At 35.9% G+C, this 21,014-nt stretch overlaps 2 protein-coding genes across 3 annotated transcripts in view; both read right to left on the minus strand.

The window, feature by feature from the left end:
• Positions 1-1,790: 1,790 nt before the first annotated feature.
• On the minus strand, positions 1,791-16,118 carry cs (citrate synthase). Its single transcript, XM_044128735.1, has 11 exons — positions 15,924-16,118; positions 13,297-13,347; positions 12,978-13,085; positions 12,371-12,436; positions 11,321-11,452; positions 10,089-10,277; positions 9,698-9,897; positions 6,845-6,974; positions 5,090-5,191; positions 4,740-4,949; positions 1,791-3,746 (listed from the first exon to the last, which is right to left on the minus strand). Exons 1-11 carry the CDS (start codon positions 15,972-15,974, stop codon positions 3,576-3,578), a joined length of 1,410 nt encoding a protein of 469 aa, XP_043984670.1. The 5' UTR covers positions 15,975-16,118; the 3' UTR covers positions 1,791-3,575.
• A 1,055-nt stretch (positions 16,119-17,173) lies between these two features.
• LOC122838248 (inactive dipeptidyl peptidase 10) overlaps positions 17,174-21,014 on the minus strand; it is a 47,374-nt gene continuing 43,533 nt past the window's right edge. For both annotated transcript variants that reach the window (XM_044128759.1, XM_044128749.1), the window contains one exon: positions 17,174-21,004. In XM_044128759.1, the coding sequence (XP_043984694.1) occupies positions 20,787-21,004 (218 nt within the window). In that variant the 3' untranslated portion in view covers positions 17,174-20,786. The remainder of the gene's footprint in view (positions 21,005-21,014) is intronic.

Genomic DNA, 21,014 nt, shown 5'->3' on the forward strand with positions numbered 1-21,014 from the left:
AGTTTATTATTATTTTTTTTTTTTAGATATTTACATTTTTGGAACAACCCAAAATAACCAAATAGTTCTGGACGGTCATGAAACAGACTAAAATAATGTGATTATTTTTGTTTGAATGCCGGCGTTGAAAACGTTTCATCTGGCCAGAGCTTTCCTCCACCTGCAGAGTAAATATATTTAACTGGGTGCCTTTTAGGACTGAGGTTCCTTTATAGTAGAGAGACTCAGCTGACCACCAAGAAACCAGAGTGGGGTTAAGGTATGTGGGACAGTTATTAATAACGGCGCATGTGAGAGGTGGGCATTTGTACATTCTGCTTTCCATGATCACAGTGATGGAGATCTGAATAAAGTGTAAACACAGAACCAGTCATAGGGTGGATCATATTTCAAGAGATTCTCGTTTGTGTGGGTGTGGGCATCACAGTTGCAGGATTTTAAAATTTTAGTTCCTTTAAGATGAATGCCTCAAACCCAAACTAACTGAATTTATTAGGAAATAAATTACAAGAAGTCACTTCACTCCTTGATGTATGTTGCTTCAAAAAAAAAAAAGTTTCGTCAATAAGCCATTTTTGGCCCCTGTCCAGCTGAATAAAACTCATTTAGAGCCACAAGTTCACAAGAACATTTTCAAAAAATGAAAATGTTCCTAGAAAAATAAAGCTTTTGCAAAATGAGAGCAGCTACATTTTCTTCCATGAGATGTTAATATGTTTAAAAACATTTTTCAAAACTAATGAGAAAATCAGAACAAAAATAAAATATTAGTAGTTTTAATGTCATTTTGTTGTGAAATGTTAATACAATTATTCAAAGAAAAACTGCTAAGTGACTTTTGTTATATTTTTATTTAAAAGTATTTATTAGTTCTTTATCATTTTTAGCCAGTTAAGAGCCGTTACAGCAGACAGTCGGAAGAAACGTAAATTTATAAAAAGCATTTGTTTTGTAAACAAAATGGGGAAAAACAGTGGAATACATTTGTATTCATCTTTATTTGTTTAAAACCCCAAAAATAAAACCAACTGCTTTCAGAAGCAAACAAAGAATGGGCGAAATGGACTTTAATCATATTTTCAGGAACTAAAGTCCTGAAAGTATTTCTGTTCAAATAAGAAGTCTTTTTCAGTTTGCTACAAGACATGTAGAGAACACCACAACATGTGGAAGACCAAAAATAAAGAAACAGGAAGATGATGGTAGGAAGGACTTTATATAAAAACCAGGAAAATTACAGACAACCCTCTTCTTGACACAGTTAATAAAAGTGTCTTTAGTCAGAGGCTTCTTCAGATTTGCTGTAATACTGGCTGCTAGATCCTTCCAGTCATCAGAATCTAAAACTCTTTGAAGAAAAATTTCTCCTAATTAAAAGATTTTTTTGAATTTAATTTAAATCAAAAGCATGTTTGATCTAAACTGAGCTCTAGTATTTCTAACTAGCCTAAATTGAGATAAACTTGAATTTATGTTCATTAAATCTGAATGAGTTTGAGCTACAAAGCAGAAAATCTTATGCCGTGTTATGCTGCTGTTAGTGCAGTAAAATATGACTTACTAAAGCACTATTAACTAGGAGTTTAATTTAAATGCATATCACTTATTTTTTTGTAAAAAGTTCTAAAAACCAAGACTTCATTTTGTTCCAAATCAAATTTTTATGCTACTTTGTGTTGAAATAAAACATTTCAAGAAAATACATTGAATTTTTGTAGTTGTAACGTGTAAAAAAATAAGTAGTTTAAGGGCTGCAAATTTTCATGTGAAAACCAAAGAAAGGACACAAAAAAGTTAATAAAAACCTTTATTTTTCATTTTTTGTTAACTTTTTCATCAATTGCTTTTTATGCTTATTGTTTTGCCCATTTTGACCCGTTTGGCTCAATCCCCTAAAGCATCGCTCCAACAAAATGATCACTTTGCCCAGTTACGTACAACCTTAGCAACCCTCTACGATCAAAATAACCACATCTCAACAACCAGCCAATACCATGGAAGAACACGAAAAAAAAAAACCAAAAAAAAAAAAAAACAAGACGTCTGATTAAGCCTGATGGTACTAAATCCTGTGTGAAAGCTTTTAGGGGAAAAAGAAAAATATATGCAGGAACAGAAACTTCACAAACATGGAGTGTTGACAAACCCAGAACTTAAGAGCAAGCTTGAAACTTAAAAAAAAAGAGAGAGAGGAAAAAAAAAAAAAAAAAAAAAACCAGCACCAGCTAAGCAAGAAACTGTATTTACAAGATAGCTGCAGTTTTTCTTTTTTTGTTCATTGTCAGAATGAGACGGTGGCCAGTGGAACCGGTCGCTATTATTACATCATTAATAAATCTGTGGAACTCATTGTGGTTATAACAAGCAGGTGATCGCATGGAGCTCATACATTCAAGCTATACATATATATACCTATGTACACAACGTATAAATAAAACCACACAATGAGAACGTGAAGATTACTTACTCAACACAAAAGGTACACAATCAACCCGGATAAAAGGTTCTACAGCTACAAATTCGGGAACCCAATCAAGCAAGTGCTCGTTTATTTGGGGTAGTCGATGTCAAAGCGCTCTCCTTGTCTTTAAATACTCTATGGTGGTTAAAGACAACTATAAAGCCTATCATCCCAAGCTTGCTCTTAAGGATTTATTACAGGCAACTACAACACTGTTTTTAGTCAAATTGTTTTTTTTGTTGTACTGTTTGCGTACATTCATCTTAAGACGCCTTCAGTTGAAATTCATTAAAAGCTGAAATATTAAAAAGGAAAAACAAAGATGTTTCTATGCAGACAGGCATTTTGATCATAGAGGTAACTGAGGTCATTTATTTAAAAGAGGAAAAAAAATACAAGCAGGAGAAAACAGGGGTGATCAAAGATTTAAAGGGGCAGTATCTTTTAACTGATTCTTACACAATTAAACATCTTCAATAGATTACATATTGGTTACTGCTTAGGACCTTTTCATTAATTTATGTTAAACTGGAGTGTTCATATGTGGGAGTGAAACACACCAATTACACGTAAAGGGAAAATAAGATTGCATAGAACAAAAACATTGCTATTTGATGTGTGTTTTTAAAAGACAAAAAGAATTTAAAGTTAAGAAAATCTTAACAAAATATCCAGGAAGTGCGGTTCACTCCCACAATTCCCTTTGCATGCCACTGCCTATTCAAAGTTCAGACCTAGTGCTCAATGTGAACCATGCAGGCAGCGCTCAGGGGGAAATCTTACAGATGCTTGCAGACTTGGGCTGAAAAAATAGTTTGAGCCCACTCAAGGTTACATATGTGCATGTCTGAAGTTTGTTGCTCTCAAGTTCCAAACATGCAAACATGATGGGGGAAACTTGTCAGTGGTTAACGAAACGCAGTTCAACACTACCGGTGTGACAATTTACAAGGCCCTTCTTTAGCGAAATACCATTAAAAGCGTACTGTCTCTTTGAATCCCAATAAATCCCTGGGGTTAGAAATGACAAAAGGGGTCAACTGGTGTCTGCCTTTCGATGTTTCCGCCTGGTCTCACTCTTCCTGCCAACCTCCAGCTCCTCTGAGGTGTCGCTTCAGCCCGATTTGGTTCCGACCAGAGTCATCAGTCCATCTGTGCTCATGGACTTGGGGCGCTCCAAGGGGAAGCCGAGGGCTCTGCTCCACACCAGCTGGGCGAGGACGCCGAGAGCACGGGATACACCGAAGAGGACGGTGTAGTAGTTCATCTCCGTCATCCCGTAGTACTGCACACACACAGAAATTAGACTGAATGTAGCAAATATGGCCGCCATAGCTCATTGCAAAAAACACAAAATCTTACCAAGTCTCGTTTCTATCGTTTACCATATTAGTAAACTTGAAATAAGACAAAAGTAACCTACAGTTAAATTTTTAGCAAAAAATGGAGTCTTGTTTTAAGTACATAATTACTTAATTTTGATGAAAAAGTTCTTGTTCCATTGGAAAATTATTTAACTTATAACAAGACATTTTCCCCGTGTTATAAGTTAATTTGTCTGCCAATAGAACAAGTAAGGAATTATTTACTAAAACAAGCCTAATATGTTGCTGAAAAGATACTTTTAATTTAGTTTGTCTTATTTCAAATGTACTAAGATATATGCACTAGGAACTAGACCAAAAATACTTAATAAAAATTTGTGCTTTTGCAGTGTTAGTCAGTTAATTAGTGATTTTGACTGCAAAATAAATAAATAAATAAAATAATTAAAATAATTGGTAAATCATGGAGGGGCTGGTCATCTTTGTAGTACTTATTGTAGGAATGTGAATCTTTCAGTGTGTAGTGATTTGATTCAGAAGTCATTTTACAGTGTAAAGATTCTGTTTAAAATATGTGATTGACAAGAAGAAGAGTGCAAAGAAAAAACACTTCCAACAATTCCATAAGCTTCCATGCTATGTCAAGTTACATCAGTTTATATATGATAAAAATAGGTTTGTGCATAAAGGTCTAACCTGAGACATTTCAAACACCAAAGATAAATAAAGAAAATAACAAAATTGTTCTTCAAGAGGGAAAAAAAAGGATAGTTGAAACCAAAACATCAAACTGAAAACTTTACCATCCAGATTTTGGAAGAAAGAGAGAAACGATAAATCATGCCAATAAAAATGATTAAGCTTGTTTTAATTTATCATGCGATTAAATGGTTTATTGATCATTGTGACAGGCATAGGTGTAACTGTGATGAAGTGAGTGGACAGCATCTTACCTGCAGAAGGACTCCGCTGTGAGCGTCTACGTTGGGCCAGGGGTTCTTGGCTTTCCCCTGCTCCAGCAGCACATTGGGTACAATTTTGTAAAGCTGGGCCACCATCTTAAACATGGGGTCATTGGGCAGATGCTTCAGGGCAAACTCGCGCTGGCAGGTGTAACGCGGGTCAGTCTTTCTTAGGACAGCATGGCCGTAGCCTGGAACCACCTAGAAAAAATACAAAAATGCGACACGCCTCGTTACACAACCGATGAGATCACAATCTCCATGCAGGGCTTTTGACTTTAACTGAACGTCGATGCAAACAAACTCATGACTGAGTGGGAATGTTTGGGTTCGATTTTTACCCTTCCAGACTTGAGTGTGTTCCAGATATAATCCCTCATCCTCTCATCAGATACTTCTCCTCCGAGCTCCTTCTGCAGGGCCGTCAGCCACACCAGCACTTCCTGCAACAGAAACAAGTTATTTATGTTTCCATCCATTTCATGAATATTATTACAGTGAGGTGAGCTCTACAGTAAAATGTCAGGATTATTTCTGAAAACCAAAACATTTGTAACTCCAGGTCCATACAGTTTCCTCACTGAAAATTCAAGCACTTTCAAGGTCTGTTTTCAAACTTTTCCAGCACTGGACTTTGGAGATGAAAAACAAAAAATACAAACTAACTACAGAAGTCAGTTTAAATTCACTATTTTATGACATAATTTATTACTATTACATTAATGTCTTGTGATAATATTGCACAGATGAGACAAAGAAACTAAAATAATAAAATTTGATGCCCTACTCACTTGAATGTGCTGAGAAAGTCAAAAAAATCTCAAAATATCTTCTCACTAAGTTTTACTGTACTTAGCAAATAGATATAAGTTTTGTAATTCTAACCAAAACAAACAAAAAAAAAAAAAACAAATTTGGTCTGGTGTAACTTTAAAAAAGTGAGAAAAAGATGTAGGTGTCTTTTCATTTTCTTTAAATATGTGGTTTCAAATGTAAATAACTCTTTCCAAATGTAAACTTTAAATCTAACTCCAGATTGCACTTTATTCCAAAACTCTACAGTTTGAATATCAAGCACTTTCAAGGACTTTATACACAAATCAAACACTTTCAAAATCTTGAAATTAAATCATGTTAAAGGATTTTAAGCACCTGTACAAACCATAATAACTGGAGAAATTTGGCAATAAATGAGTGAGGATTATATACATTTAGCTAATAATTAATGATATGCAAACACTAGAATCTTAATAAAATAAGTCTAAAAACACTAAGGTAGGTAGTTTGAACCACGACATAAGAGTTTACTGTTGGTTAAAATGGAAATAAAAAGAAACATGTCCTTCAGCGTATAGCAGAGAAGTCCATAGAAATAAAAGTTAAAACAAATACATAAACTCATACAGTCTTTAAAAAAATATTTTAAAAAGCACTATGGGATTGTTCTCAATATATTTAGTACAAGTAAAACATTATTGCAACCTTTACTCGCTTATTAAAGTTAAATCTGAAGGAATAAAGTATTAATTCTAGCAGTTTTTCTGATTCCCAATCTACTTATGCATCAGGTTTATTAGGGCTTCAGTAATAAGAAAAAAATCTCTACACAAAAACAAAAAACATTTTGTACAATTAAAGAATTTGATTCCAAGCTAATCTATTAATTATAATCTATTAATTGATAATCAATAGTAACATCTTCATCATGCCTGTCCAGGGTTTCCCCCAGTGTATCATCAGCCTGGCGGACCACCAGGCTTTCCTTGTGCCCCCACCAAGCTAAGCATTGCTTATTTATTTAAGTCTTTTTAAAATGTCTGTATTTTCTAAGATTTTATAGTTGGTGTTCAGGTATTAATCTCCCAAGCTTCCAATAACATAATTATCAAGTGAAATTTTCAAATTTTCTGTTAACTTTAAACATTTTTTAACTCCAAAACACGACGGGCTGCCGGGTGAATGACGGCCCAACCACCAGGCTTAGCAGGTTTTCTGGAGGAAACCTCTCTGTATGTTTAGAAATTTGCTAACAGGGGCAAACAGAGCAGGTTAAAAAGGCTCCGTTAGTTTGAGATGATAATAAGTCATGTGCAAACCTGATTGGCCAGGCCGTGGAGCGGACCGGCCAGACCGTTCATAGCTGCGCTGAAGGACAGATAGGGATCAGACAGGGCGCTCCCTACTAGGTGGCTGGTGTGGGCGCTGACGTTGCCTCCTTCATGATCACTGGCGGAAAAAAAGAGAAACGACATCATCAGGAGGAAACCACACCTCAAACGTGTCACCAACCCTGGTGCAAGAACTGTCCTCAGAGTCGCACACAGCAAACCGACCACGGACAGACAGAGAGGGTTTTTTTGTTTTTGGATTACGAACTCCTAAATTTCAGTAACGATAGATTTTCAAACCTGAAAAGATTAAATTAAATTTTTTATTCAGACGTAATAATTTTTCTGAACTGTATTCAAATTCAATACACTATGATTAAATCTCCGACTGATGTATTTCTTCAGTTGTAAACCGGACACCAAAACAGAAAAAACATAAACTTCTTCCAAATAATTTGTAATTTCAATAAACCGCATAACGCTAACTTTAGTTTTTTAATCTTTATTGTTGTATCAACTGTCCAGACCCCTCAAGTCTTCTGGTTCTGCTCTGCATCCCCAGAACCAAACATGGAGAAGCAGCATTCAGCTTCTTTACACCAGAAATCTGGAATAAATTTCCAGAAAACTGCAAAACTGCCGAAACACAGAGTTCCTTTAAATCAAGGCTTAAAAACCCACCTGATCAAAGTTATTTTTGAAACATGAATGAAACATTTTGATGAGACGGCACTTGACAAATAATACCTCAATTGGTGACTGTATTGTATGATTTTGTATTTTTATGATGTTAAACTACCTTGTTGTTGAATTATGCCAGATAAATAAACTTGATTAATTGATTCCCAGTGAAGCAAATTTTACAAAACAGTCACTATATGATAATGCAAATTTCCATTCGTGAGAAGATAAGCAGACCTGTGCATTATGACGAATAAAACAACTGTTACAACTCTAATAGCCAGGGAAAGATTGCAAAAATATAATAGTAAGAAGTGGAACCAAATAAGTAGAACAATCCACAAACTAGAAGAATATTATTCAACAATGATAGGTGGTGTCTATTGTAAGAGTGGGTTATGAAGTTGGTCATTAAAAATAAATTAAAATTGTCTTAGAGGTCACATAGTTTACCCAATTTTGCCACCATAAACTAAATTCTTCAGTCTTGTAATAGAGAAAATCTGTTACCATTTCCATTTTACACGTTACATCTATCCAGTCATCTAAGGTTGGTTTGTCCTGTGAAAACAATTTTCTTATAATAATCTTTTTACTTGGCATTAATACAATAGTCATTAGATATTTGTTTCTTTTTGAATCTTCTCGCCAAAATATCTGAACTTGCTCTCACAAGGAATGTTCTGCTTGAAAATAACTCGTAGGCTTTATTTATCTCTTTCCAGTAATATTTTATTATTGGACAGTCGCAAAGAAAAAAGAAAAAATAATAATTTTTTCCTCGTGTGGGTTTCACTTTGCAAATCCAACTGAATTTGAAGTTTTTGGGGAGGAAAACGCTGCAGGTTGAGTAAACGACCTGAAATGAAAGTACTGAGCTTCTTTGCAAAGATAAGATCATGAGGGAAGTTAATGTTTCCTGAAGCTGCTTTTCGACTACTGGAGCCTTTTTAAATTACTAATAGTTACCTCGGCTGGTGTTTCCACATCAGGAAATGAGACCAAATTAGACAAGAAGGTATAAATCTATTCTAGAACAGAGCAGAAGAGGAGGAAGTTTGTTTTTGGACTAAACCCAGAAGCAAAAGTTGAGTTTTGTCTTTGAGTGTTGTTAAACTGTAAGAGCAGTTTATTTGTGACAGGTGTTCATATTTTCCACAGCCTCAGGTGACTGCATGAGGGTATGGTCACATATCAGGTACCTGATGCTTGCATGACCAAAAGGTAGTTGGGTGAGTTTGTTATTTTGCCGACGCGCTACTTGCTTTGAATGACTCACTAGAGAAGAATTGCAGTACAGAAACCAACTCAGCCGGCCGCTTAAATTCATACTTTAACTCTATTGACAGGAGTAATTTGTATTTTTGCTTCCAATCAACATTCTAACTATTTTGTGACTGGAGGCAGAGGGACAATTCAACCCAATTTATCCATAAATGACCCTCATCGAAGCCATTGCTAGGAATTACAAACAGAAACATTGTGGTTTATAGCATATATGTTGCAAAATATAAAATACTCAACATTGTCCAGGATTGTGGATTATCCTGGTGAATGTTGATCCACCGCAGACTAACAAACGCTACAGTTCAAACTGTTCTGAACTGAATGAACTTCAGTTGTATGAGCTGGTTTCTTTTCAAAACATCTATCAGATGAATAGTCCGTATGTCATTTTTAAACCAATTATAGTTATACATCTATGTTTTCACATTTTTAATGATACTGTTGTGCAGTCAAAGTGTACATCTGTAAGTAACTGCTGTAATTTTGCTGCTGACACTCACTAAGATACGCTTATAAAAGAGATTTCTTTCATCTCTAAAAGTTTTTATCCTGGTTAAATAAAGGTAAGACATTTAATATTTCTAGAATCTAATGAAAATTATTAAAACATAAGATGCATAAAAAAGCTAGTAGCTTTAGAAGAAGAGAAGATAACTAAGGTTAGCCTACCCTAACCTCAGTCCTGATGTCCTGCTTATTAATTTTAGTCAAAGAACATTTTTAGTCTAATACCAGTAGTTAAAAAAACTAATCACAGCAACCAACTTCAATATGCCACATTCAGAACTTGCACCATAAAAGTTACCATTGTTGGTTTGAAATCTAACAAAAAGAAACCAGGTTTCTGATGCATGAAGACATTTGATTTCCCACCTGTGGATGGTGAGGTAGAGCCTCATTAGCTCGGTGAACTGGGCGTCACTGTAGCCCAGCATGTTGGTGAAATTATGGGACCAGTCCAGGTTGGAGTCGATGGCGCCGATGCTGCTGCCTTCGCGGTAAAGGTTGCGGTAGATCTTCGCAGCGATACAGGGCAGCTTGGCAATCAAGTCCATAGAGTCTTCATAGACAAACTAAGAAAAGCAATGGAAACGGTTGAGTTTCACTTCCCATTTAACCAAATAAAGTGTAAAAGATTGGACAGAAACTTTGTGAAAAATTCATCAAGATTAGTGGAACTTCACCAAAAGTGTCTGCTGTGTTGCACTCAGTCCCAGAGCCACCGTTTATCAGGACAGGAAGTGTTGAACAGATTTTTACTCACCTCCCAGTACTTGGACTTGTGCACTCCCTCAGAGTACGCCCGGGCAAAGCTGCTCTCACTGTTCAGAGCCGTGACGGCAGCACTGAACTGAGACATGGGGTGCAGGTTCGTGGGGAAGTTATCCAACATGGTGACAACGTGAGAAGGGAGTGCTGCTCTCTTGGCCCACTCTTTAGACACCCAGTTTACCTACAGGGGCAAAAAACAAGAAAAGAAAAACAACAAAACTCAAACAGTTGAAAGCCAACATTACAATCAGATAACAGAACCGTCTTATCAATTGTATTGATATTGTTCAAAGAGGTTAGATGAAGCAATACAATCTTAGTGACTTAGGCTTCAATTTTTGTACAGTAGGTCAAAGTGCAATGACAGAAGGGCCATCTGTGGAACATCATCTTATGGAAATACTAGCTGATTGTAATTTTATGGCCAATTGCTGATCTTTAAAATGCCTGACCTGCCAATGTTTTTGTCTGAAATGTCACCATCAAGAAAGTCGACGACTCTTGTTAACTAGACACATGCAGACATGACAAGGTAACCCGGTTTGTCAGTCAAACCTCTAATGAGGGAGCAGTAAAGGACAGTGGCTGATTTGTTGAGGTAGATACGATCGGTGGATAAGATTGGCTTCTCATGTAAGCATCAACTAATCACCAATCTCCCAAAATAAAGGAAATCGGGGCAGCACCCCTAGTGAACACATGACTCCATTCCAACTGCTGATAATCTATCACAACTAGAACCGATCAAAAGCATTTCCAACTTTTGTAATGATTATCTCGATCCCCATTCTAGGCTCTAAAAATCAATCAAAAGCTATTCGCAATTAATCAAAGTTGCCTTACAAAAAGGAAGTGCATTCAAATGCTTTTTGCCTGCTTACAGTCATATATGCTAAAGAAGTTACTGCAACCACTAAATATGAGTCATACTTAATTTGTGTATTTAAAAAGAAAAAGCTTCACAAAGCCTTTCTGTTTATATTTGGTTCCTGTTTTTTATGGTTGGATGCACTCATTATGTGTTGCTTTTTATTTGAATTCCGGTCATTTACAGTGAGGTGCCGTGTTATTATAGATGAACCAAATATATTTCTTTGAATTAACAACTTTGTTATTCTTGCTTGAGCTTAAGGTGTCACTTGTACCTCTAGGAAATTGGACGCTGACTAGTTAGCATGCCAGAGTCTCCTTGTTCAAATCAACAGAATCTTTAGTCTTCCTCACCTGCTCCTCCGTTGGGATTTGTCCTGTTACCAGCAGCCAAAAGAGGCCTTCAGGCAGTGGCTCCTCGCCTCCTGGAGCTTTAGGCAGCAACTTTTGACACTCTGGAATGCTGTAGCCTCTGAAACGGATGCCCTGCGCACCAACACACAGGCACAGAAGCCACAAATGAACTCGTGTGAAAAAATATAAAAACAAATATTCAACAAGAAATTTTCTTAAACATAAAAATGTTGAGATTAGGCAAGTCACAAAATGATAGATTGCAATAAACAAACCATTTTCAAGTAATATATTGAAAATTTAACACAAGTTCGCCCTATCAAAGGCATTTTAAATGTCCAAAATAAAACACAAAACAATAAATAAAACAGGAAAAGAAAAACATGCAAACCAAATCATAAATAATATAGCTTATGAAGTGTCTGTAAACAAAAGTGACTTTCAAAAGTGTTAATCAGAATGCAAATCATTGAGTTCAGTTTCACTTATGTGAGTAATCGATTAATTGTGAGAGGCTTAGTTGAGATGTTACGTTTTAAATGTAACAGCAGATGCGCATGTCAATAAATTGTTTCTAAATTAATCTTGTGTAATACTGAAATTTTCTTAAAGACTACGTTTTTAGTTCCCATTAACTGTTCTCCATACAACTGAAAGGGAAATAAATAGCTGAATTAGATTTCTACATGTATATTTCTACATGTCTGTACAAGTGTTACTTTGTATTTAATTACTGCAATAAACCAGATTCATGGACAATATTCACACTTATTGAGACGATTATATATGGCTTCCAAATATCAAATTCAGCATAGTTCTTTTTTTAACTTAACTTTTAGCAAACAAAATACAAAACCAATGCTTTTTTCTGTTTGGGCAGTTCACCTGGTATGGCCTGACAAACAGCATTTCCAGGAACAATTGATCAACTAAAGACATTTTAACATGTCAAACTGTCAAAACAAAAGGTTCTTGTTCAATAACAGGTTTTCACCTCTATGACCCTCATTTTCTGAAATGTTCTGTGCTATTAAATAAAAAACAACTTACCTCATCTGGATCCAACACAGATGTTTCATATACCAGACCCTTCATCCCTCTCATCCCACCATAGACCTGTTAAATAATCACAATGCAAAATGATGTTAGAACAGGCTTTGGAAAATCTTAAGCTAAACATAAAAAAATCACCAGCATTAAAAAAAAATTATAAAAACAGGTGAACTTACTATAAAGAAATAAAACTAAACCACAAGACAATAAATTCCCCTGCAGTCCACCTGGAAACCGTCATCAAGCATTATAGCAGTGCTGTAAATGTCTGAGTCTATACAGAAATCTCTGTGTTGGCAGGAATCAGTTCAGACTGAATCAGTTTGGTGCTGTGTACCTCAGAGGCAGATGACCGCCCAGTGATACCTGACACAGTAAACCAGCCAGGACGGGACTAAATGGATTATGTGCTGCAGCCAGGGCATTATGAATCTCTGCCCTGGTCAAAAGCTGAGACAGACATTCCTAAATTAATATACCGACTCAGATCTCCACCCCTCTCCTACTTTTAAAAACAAAAAAAATTCTTTACATTTCCTTTACTATCTTCATCCATATTTATTTGAAATTTATTTAATACAACATGTAAAGGGTTGTTACTCACCATGTCAACAGTAATCTGACCTATGTTTGTTTTGCCATACTGTTGTTTAAAGTTCTTAATCCTGGTCTGTTCTTTCGGGATGAGGTCTGCCAACACATCCTTCAGATTCTGGAGAGAAAAAAAGCAAAATTCATTTCACAAAACCCTTTATTTACTCTTATTTTAAACTAAAATACAAAAGTAACAAAGGTTAGAGTGTTCGCAACACTTTAGAGCTACAGAGGTTAGTAGTATCATGCCATTACGTATTTTTAAAGTGTTTTACATATTATTTTAAAAACAAATGAGGAGTGATGACAGTTAAAATATTTATACTTACTGTTGTTGATGCAGTGGCATTCCTAGCTGCCACAAATAAGTATGTGGCATTCTGTGAATGAGACAAGCAGTAGAAAGACTGAATATAAATTTCAACTCTCCATCATCTGAAACCAAATGTCTCCAAAGTAATAAAAACTTATGGAAAAGCTAACTTTTTTAGGCTTAAATTAAAAATAAAAAGCTAATTACAGCTCATCATGCCTACAAATTTATTCCCAGAGTTTAGTTGAATATTTTACACATGATAAATGAGATGAATAATCTAACTTGTGGTTACCTGGTTGCTAAAAAAGCAAGTAGTCAAATCAAATAGCTACTATGTACTTTATCGATCCTGGTTTCTATTTTTAACTCGGTCATTCTGGTGCATAAGGCAGGTAAAACTTTCCAACATTCAGTTTGTCAAATTAGGTGATTATAAACAGCAGGAAACGACCAAAATCAGATAATGATTCCTGAACATTTCATCTCTGATATTCAGATTCATACTAAATAAATAAATTTACCTCAAGAACACAGCTAGTGCATCCTATGCACATTTCTAGTATTATTTGTTTTTTATTACTCATTTATTATCGAATGTGTGCATCTTGTACACTCTATATTAATCAATGATTTTGGTGCCAAAACACTGACTTTTCTTATCTAGAGGCAAATATCGGATTACTTTATGTAAAAGAATATAAATAGTAATATTATTATAAAAATAAAAATGTGCACAATAATGAAAGGATATATTTAAAAACTACAACAAAACACTGCAAGCATAAGCTATCTAAGGGTTTACTAGACTCTCAAATGCAACAATAGATGAGAAAAAACTAGGGCAAAGTGCTCTGCTTCCCCCACAAGAACCCAACTGAGCAGGGCCAAGCCAAGGGTCCCCGAAACAAAAGGGAAGTTTTTGCATCACTACACACTCTTTACACAGCTGACAGAAAGATTATGCAATATCTCTACTAGGCATTATGTATATGGAGCCATAGTTTCACTCAGAGAAGCAGAGAAATTAAATTTCACAGAAAGGTAAACGGAGTCAGCATCCAAAAGGTCGTGCTTATAAAATAACAAAAAATAAACACTCAACTGTCAGCAACTAGCATTTTCTATGGTTTACCAACAAAACAATCTGGTTTAGAAATTAAACGCTGTCGATGATATTTGGATGCTGGTTAATTAGTGATGCACCAATCAATTGCAATGAGATCAAAATAGGCCAACTTTCCCCTAATTAGCATGTTAGATACTGAAAAATAAAACGTTTTTCATTCAATGTACTTTTTTGAGTTTAATAATACATGTCAAAGAGACATAATTTGATGGAAAGATAACCTTGTAAACTTTTGACTCAAAACTACATCTGCATGTCTACAGCAATTTTTAAACATTTATTAAATCTTTAAAATTTGTTATTTGCCTTCTAAAACACTTCCTTCTCCCCTCTACCCGAAATACACTTTTAATAGAGAGTCACAAGCTTTTTTTTTTTGTCATTCTAAACTAAAAGTGTTTCACATAAGTTTTTTTTATGTCATAGCTTGGAGTCATAAGATGTTATGTAACTGCAGAAAAAAGGCCAACTCATATTTTGTATCAGCTGAGATAACAGGTGATAAGTGAAGAAGTTAAATGTGTCAGAGGTCAGCTTCATCTGTAAGGACACCAGACCCAGCAAGGTGGGAATATAACTACTTAGTCATCAGTTATATTCTTAAAAGGAGAATATAACTCCTTTAAGTTATATTCCTAAAGGAGAGTTATCTGTGGAGATACTGTAAATATTTCAGTAGAAAGAGACACATAGAAATATGGGTAAAGTCTGCATTGGAAGGTCAGTAGAGTAGGACAGAGTGGATTGTAGTCACTGAAAGGTTTAAACTAGGAGTCCTTGATCTCAAACTGGTAGGAGTACAGCTGGCTTTCCAGAACTTCATCTGTTAAAATAATAAGATACTCGATTAACTATTAAACATGTTTCCATTCTCAATTTACGAGTCAGATAAGGGTGTATCCCTACCACGTTTACGTTGAATGAGTATGAGCACGGAAGGAAAAACATATTTCTGCAGCACCGCTTATTAGATTCCTGTACAGTATGCTGCAAACATTATCCCGGTACGACATTATACACAGCTGAAATATTAATCTTAATGTGAAGGTCAACGGGGAAGAGGGATAATCACCAAATTAAAAATCAGTCTAAAGTCAAATACATGGTAATGTAAACAATTAAAACATCTAAGAGAAATAAAATGACTCTTAGAATGCTTAGAGGAATGACGGTCTGAGGAAACATGCCCAGGGTGAGACTTTAGCAGGCCAGCTTTACAAGAAAACCTCCCTCAAGCTAATATTTGCTAACAAGACGCGAGTTCCTGTTACACAACCAAATTATGGAAAAGCAGGAAGGGAAAACTACTGTTAAAATATTTGACAATGTTCGCGCAACAACCCCATAAAAAGTTCCACAAAGTGTAGTACACACTGTGCCTGATAGTGCTGTGCTAGCTAACACCAGCTAGCCAGATATTAGCATCGTTAGCAGCCTAACCGAAAGTTAGCTCGAAGACAACGTCAGCCGTTTGGACAAAAATACCACACGCCGTGTGTTTCTTATCGTCTTACCTTTGAATTGAGAAGTTTAGGCGCTAGCCTGCTGACAGTCAGGAAGGACATTGTGTCTATGTCAAAGTGTTATTTCTACTTCTTCTTTTTTTTCTTTTAACAAATGGAGCCACTGCCAGTGCACCGCGGACCAGGTTGAAGGTGCCCCTCCAGAAACTAGAAGGTTGAAGAAGGATTCAGGCCTGTTACCCCCCCACTGTATTGATTGGATGATGCGCTGGATTGATAGAATGACGCAGTTGGGTGTGATTGGTCAAAGTAGAGATAAGCTAAATGTGATTGGATTGGGTCATCCTTGCGTTTGTGACGACAGGTTTAAACCATGGTCTGTCCATTTTCCTACTTGCATAGTCTGGACAGAGACGGCAAAGACCTTTGGCTAACTTGTCTTAGATCTCTTCGAACAAGTTAATTTAATTTAATTTAATTTTTGACTTGTTTAATTTATTTCAGACATTCCACCAAGAGAAAAACACAAACAAAACAAAGGTAGCACTTACATATTCGGAATATAATATTCCTAAATCTAAATGCAGTTCCCATTTACATACCATGCATACACAATTCACCCAAATACACAATTTATTTGGTGACTAAGGCTGAAATTAGTTGAACTTATATAATCATACCCCTTTTCCATCTTTTCACCATGTAGATGCAACAAATGAGTTTATGACTGGATGTAAATATGTTATACAATATCTAAAATTTGAAAATGTGTTTTTCTAAATTGGTCAGGGCATGACATACAGGTGTATCCAAATAGATTAGAATTTAATGAATACATTACTTCACTTCTTTGATCTTTTTTAAAAACTGTTTTTATTTTGGTTCTTTGTATAATTATGACACTGATAATAAAACTCAAAAATAAACTTCTTTTAATCTTGAATAGGACTTAAAACCAATAAGAAAAAGAGTTTTAATACAGAAATGTTGGCTTAGTAGAAGGTTGGAGAGCCTTTTGCATAAATTACACCAACAATGCCTGACATTAAGACAATCAGCCTATGGGCTTTGCTAAGGTATTAAGGAAGCACTGTTGGCTTCAATAAGGATCTTCAAATCTTCATCTTGTCTGCATTGTTGGCTTTGGTGTCTCTAATCTTCCTCTTGAGCATGAAGGGCTCTAAAATTTCTGACATTGTCTCTGGTTCATTAGTAGTATCCCATGTCCTGGATACATCTAAGCACTCACTTCAGCAATAATCAATAACTTGTAAATCTCCCACAAACTCTTGAATGAGCTTTGTTTTTCAATTTTCTGAAGTTTGTGATTGTCCCTGTTGTTTGTTCAAGTATTAGCACACTTTTTCCTTTCACCTAACCTTCCATTAATTGGACATGCTTCTCTAGCACAGACCTTTTGTGAGTGATTGTTTACTGGACTCAATAAGTAGTCTTTCTAATGGTTGTTTAACCCAAAAACATAACATTTCTAAGCTAAAATATTATCAATATGTTTCAGATACCTGAAGGACAGAGTGCTTATCATTATCAGAGACCCTTGCTGGAAATGATACAGCAAAATAAGACATATATGCTATATGCTAAACATTTTCTATTTTTATCCAGTTGTGTTTTCTATGATCTTTTTATCTTTTTACAGTGTTATAGATCCAGTATATAGGGTGTCTAGTTTTGGAAAACTACTTGAGACAAAAGATTTATTTGAATTGAGGTGAATTGAACAGAAAAAGACTGTTAACTCTTCATAAAGAGAAGAGTTAATTGTATGATATTTTCTTTTTCAATATTCATCCCATCAAATGGTTCAATGAGACTAAAGGATGAGGAACGATAAAGGAATATTTTTAGCGATTTGAGACCAAAATGTCCAGCTTTATTTTTGAGTGAAAATGGAGTTGCTGATGTTCTGGATTCATCTGAGTTCTTTTCAATTCAACAACATGCACTCCTGGTAGTTGGATCCCTTTTGAAAGTTTTGACACTTTGAACACTTTTTCCAAAGAAATAATTTAATCCTGCATTACACAATAAATGGTTAAAATGCCACAATGTATCAAAACAGAAATAATACTTTTAGATACAGTGCACAGACATGTATACGTTCCTGTAACTTGTACTCACGTTTGAACTGGAGCATGGTATAAATAGTTTCTGTTGCATTTCAGTTGCATACTCATTGTTATTCACACAATGCAAACAAAACCAGAGGACAAAATCTGTAAAATATATTTGGCACATTTAGAATGGTCTTTATCCTTAATGTAACACTGCATAATCCGGCAACACACTGTAAAAATTCAAAAGGAAAATGTGTATCTCAATAAATTAGAATACATTTCAAAAGTTGATTTATTTCAGATATTCAAATAAAAAAGTGAAACTCATACGTTGTATAGATTCATTATACACAGTAATTTTTTTCAACATCTCATCTCTGTTTATTTAGATAATTGTGGTTTACAGCTAATGCAAACTTCAAAACTATAACATGAGACCAGTAAAAAATGTTTTTTAAAACATGAATTTATGTAAACATCACATCATTGTCTGTATAATCACATGTAACACAGATAACCTGACAGATGTCCAGCAGATTTTCATTAACTTCCTCCTGAAGGAGTGTAAGTCACCAAAGGCCAATGCTAAACAAGGTGGCTGTTCACAGTATTGTATCCAAGCATATAATTGGAAAATTGAGTGGAAGAAAAAACTGTTCTAGAAAAAGAATGACTGGTGTGAGTCATGGTTTTAGTCCACAATGTTTAATGAAGTCCAGAGTCTGCAGTAAACCTGAGAGTTTCACTTTTTGAATTGAATCACTGAAATAACTTTACTTTTGCATGATACTCTGACATTCTTTACTTTTTGATGACAATCTAATCCATAGGGATGCAACCATAACTCAGACTGTAATCTGAGATCATGCAGGTTATGAACAGACCAGCTTCCTTCCTGACTATCAGCAGGCTAGCACCTAAGAACCAATTACGCTTTTTCTAAAGTTTTGGATTTACAATCATTTATCTAGTAACCATCCCAAATATTTAGTTTTGTGTTAGGATGTTTCTTTTATGCAGTCAGTTTATACTTTCAACAGTACTCACTCAGCAGGTTTGGCACACTCTAAGCCAACTCTTCTAGAGTTATTGAGTGGCAACTTTTAGATGCATACAAGTTCCAGTACTGAGACTCACTACTGGGCCTCTGCAGAACTTGATTTCACAGCCAGGAGGTAATTTAAAGGGGACTTATTCTGCTTCCTTTCAAAGTAAGATAGCTCATTTGTGCAAAAAAAATGTTCCTTACATTTTTTGCACAAAATTATTCTGAGATAGTGAGATTTATTCTGAGATAGTGAGATTTCATCTGCTCAGTCCTGCCTATTTTGAACTCCTTGCTAAATGTGCTGTTTCATGGCTCTGTCACTTTTATGCAAATTAACTGCTGCTGGCCACACCCCCAATAATTAGACTTGGACCTTATGCAAGTGAAAATAGCAACAAACAAATGTGCAATTTTCAACAATAAAACTTGTCTTTTCCAGCAGCCATTGCACAGAACATACAGGAGTAAAACCAGCTGACCGGAGGTTTTCATTGTCTAATAACGAAGTGGGTGGAGATCCCCTTTTGTTGCTAAGTAACAGGGCAGTACCCATCAACTGTGATGTCATAATCATAAGGTTTTTGAAACACCTTAGCTGTGTCCGAATTCAAGGTCTGTATCCTTCCAAGGCCATGAATAAACTGAGACCGGAAGAGGAAGGCTGTGAATTCGGACAGGTCTAGCCTTCACCAACTGTCCCCGACCCCACCTCAGTGTAACTCAGGTTGCCTAGCAACCATGACAGCGTGAAGCAGAGAGCGGCGAAAAAAAAAATCTTCGGATCTGAAGTTTGTTTTTTAGTCATGTATTACTCCTTATTTATGTATTATTCTTCACCTTTCATAGTAAAAAAGAAATCTGTTTGTTTGACACTAAAATGTTCAAACATGTGTTGCATATTTCTACCAGGAATAAACATAAAATAATTATTCATTTTCAAATATAATACTTCCCAAATCTTTGAATAAGCCATTACAGTTACATAAAACTGGTATGAATTATGGGATATGGTGGGCCGTGAAGGATACACCGGACCCATCGTTCAGATCTGGGGGAAAGAAGGCAGCATGTGAAGGAGTCTTCGAATTCGGACAGGCCTTGTCGCCACACTATGACGTAATCGGGCTACAAATCCGTCCTTCGAAGGATCCAGACCCTGAATTCGGACACAGCTCTTGTTTTCCAGACACCAAAAAAACATTAGCTTATTGCCGTAAAACGTTTGGATGTTTTTTTTTAGCTGTTTTAGAAACCCAGATAAAAGTCCAAAACGTGCAACAAGTGAATTTTGCATAAAAGGTCTCCTTTAACCATTTGATTGAGGATTGCCAAAGCAAGAATGCATCTAAAAGTTGAAGCACAGCAGACCTCAAAACCTGACCTACATAGAGACCCCATTTCTAAATTTTAAAGACAAAATCAAAAATCTTTGAAAAAAAAAGGCTCAAAATACAATAATCAGCATCATGCAGCCATTATGACATGCATGCTTTCTAATCTTTGTAAACGTTTTGAGTCAGTGGCAGTCTCCTCCACATCGTCTCAGGTGAATTTTGTAAACTCTCTTCCTCAAAACATACAACAAAACGGCTGAACTAATTGTGTTAGTTACAACATCATGTCGTACAGTACAACAATTTTTTCCAGAAGTTACAGGAGGTGATCTGATGCTTTTGGTCCCCACTCCTCTGCTCTAATTCCTGGTGACCTGACCCAATGAAATGCATAACCGGTGCATCCAGGCCTCATCATGAGTCCTTCTGGAGGAAGAGACGAAGGCCTCTGGGCTCAGTCTTCTTCCTCTTCTTCTTCCTCTGGGGCATCTAGAAGGGCGCTGTGTTTCAGGCAGTTTTGGAGGTAGTTCACCACAGTCCGCTGGAAATGTCTGACACTGCGGGGCTCTCTCAGGACGTGGCCCTCGTCTGGGTACAGCTGCAGGGAGTAGTTGGCCTCCACCTTCACCAGGCGGCTTAGTAGCTCAGCACTGTGCTGGAAGTGGACCCTCGCTTCGGTTGG

The sequence above is a fragment of the Gambusia affinis genome, linkage group LG01 (genome assembly GCF_019740435.1).
Source record: "Gambusia affinis linkage group LG01, SWU_Gaff_1.0, whole genome shotgun sequence".
Lineage (NCBI taxonomy): Eukaryota > Metazoa > Chordata > Actinopteri > Cyprinodontiformes > Poeciliidae > Gambusia > Gambusia affinis.